Source organism: Alexandromys fortis, unplaced genomic scaffold (genome assembly GCF_014885135.2).
Source record: "Alexandromys fortis isolate MF-2015 unplaced genomic scaffold, M_Fortis_MF-2015_v1.1 scaffold_2_1_26212458, whole genome shotgun sequence".
Taxonomy (NCBI): domain Eukaryota; kingdom Metazoa; phylum Chordata; class Mammalia; order Rodentia; family Cricetidae; genus Alexandromys; species Alexandromys fortis.
In genome coordinates, this window is record NW_026067930.1 from 14,420,699 (window position 1) to 14,422,715 (window position 2,017).

Here is a 2,017-nt window from a genome sequence, read left to right on the forward strand (position 1 = left end):
CAAACATGATAAACGTGATAAAATTAATTTATTAAAGTTCAGTAGATGCAATTAAAATTTTTAGGAGAAAATGAGTCATCACAGAAAATGCTGGGTGCTAGGTCAGCAAGTGCGGCCCCTGTGGAGGTCTCCCTACGTATTAAGATTGAGCTTGGGTCCTAAGTGCTTAAGTGAGCCGAGCAACGGTCTTCCTGGAATTTTACTTCCGCTTCCGGGACTGGCAATATGAACCCTCCTGAGGAGGCGTCTGTTCCAGAAGATGGTATTTATGTGGATAGTGAAGACCAAACCAAGAGCTCGAGCCTTGAACCAAGGCCTGCTGAGAGCAGCGAGGGTGAAGGCAGCGTCCCTGGCCCCAAAGGAAGCGGGTTCCGTTTGTTGTCCCAGCTGGAAGTGCCGGAGCCCACATCGGTGGTCCTTTGGGCCGAAGGGTGCTGGGAGGATTCCCCAGTGCCAGTGCCGGAGGAAGAGAGCCTAGAGCCCCCAGTCGAGGAGAAAGTGGTCGATTTGAACTTCCTATCCCAACCCAAGGCAGAGACTGTGGCCAGTGGGCAGCAGGTGACCCACCTAGAGGTACCAGAAGTCAAAGAAAACCCATCCCCAGAGGGCTTTTGTGCTGAGAACGAGACAGGCTCCAGCAGGAGAGGTCTGCAGGCCGCAGGTTCAGAGGAGGCAAAGCCTCTCTTCCCTAAGGGACTGGAGCAGAGCAGGGCTTGGGTGACCCCGAGAAAGAGTACCACTAGCAGGATGGTGGTCAGTGAGGATACCCACTTCCCCATTTCCGAACCTGCGTTGTCAGACGAATTGAATGAGGTACAGATGATGAGGGTGACCATTTGCCTCAAAGATGGGAGCCAGGGCAAGACCGGTGGCCCAACAGAGACTGGAGATCTAGCCAGACACTCAAATGTCCAGGCCAGGGAGAGTTTCATCCGGATGCCCTCCTCCCTGCTGACCCCTGCTCCCAGGGGACTCACTTCTGGCATGGAAAGGCAGGCCTCGAAAGAACTGGAAACTTTTTCCTCTAAGAAAAAGCAAGGAATCTTATGGGGTAAGGGAGGAGCCAAGCCTAGCTACCCAGAGGCTCCTGGGGCAGGTGGCCTGCCCAAGGCCAGTCCTAGAAAGAAGATGACCCAGAAAAAAAAAACCCTCTGGGATGCTTCAGCCGTTTCCCTGGGGAGAGCCTTCCAGAGATTAAAGTCAGCACCTGCAGAACCAGCCACCTTCCCCCCAATCTCTGGTGTTGGACTGCCTGGGAGGTCCAATAAATGCTCACTGCTGCCTTTGAGACCCAAACAATGCAAGAACTTCTACACTGGGAAGAGACCTGGGGCAAAGCGGACAAGGGACTTACATTCAATAGCCAAAGAAGACACCGACTTGACCAAAGATTCCTGCTCACAGGTTCCGTTTCCAACACAAAGGGCAGAGCCGTCTACCCAGAGCACGCATCAAGAATTCTGCGGTGGGGATATAAACGCGAGAAGCCTCCAGGACCCAGCAAACTCTCAGCCCTTAGCCCCGAGCCAGAAAGGCATCCTGTCTAGAAAATCTGCATACTCTGGTGACCAAGAACCATCTGTGGCTCCCTTACCCCCAGATCCAGAGATGCAGCAGCTACCCGGAACACAGGGCTGTCCCCGTTGTCCAGAGTTACAGAAGGAAATAGAGAACCTCAAGAAACAGCTATTGGCCCTGCAGGCTGTCAATGAGAAGTTTCAGGCACTGTCAAGTTAAAGCCAAGGTGTGTCCCCGGAACAAGCCACCGGCGTCCGTGGAGTCCGGTGCTGCCGTTCAGCTACTTCCTTGGGTTCCTCCTCCAGATTCTTGCCCCTTTGTGGCTGCTTAGTCTCCCAGCCCTTCTCCGTGTCACAGACGTACCTCTTAGGAAGGAAAATAAGAGTTTGTGATATAAAGTAAATAAAGATGATTTTAAAGAATGCCATCTTGTCTCTGCCTTCTTAAAACTGATCTATGTAGGAACTGGGCCTGGAGCCTGGAATTAAATATGAAGTAA

At 52.4% G+C, this 2,017-nt stretch overlaps 1 protein-coding gene across 1 annotated transcript; it reads left to right on the forward strand.

The window, feature by feature from the left end:
• The first annotated feature begins 225 nt into the window (after window positions 1-225).
• On the forward strand, window positions 226-1,737 carry LOC126503497 (uncharacterized protein CXorf49 homolog). Its single transcript, XM_050145217.1, has one exon. The coding sequence runs from the start codon at window positions 226-228 to the stop codon at window positions 1,735-1,737; it is 1,512 nt and encodes a 503-aa protein (XP_050001174.1).
• The last annotated feature ends 280 nt before the right edge of the window (window positions 1,738-2,017 follow it).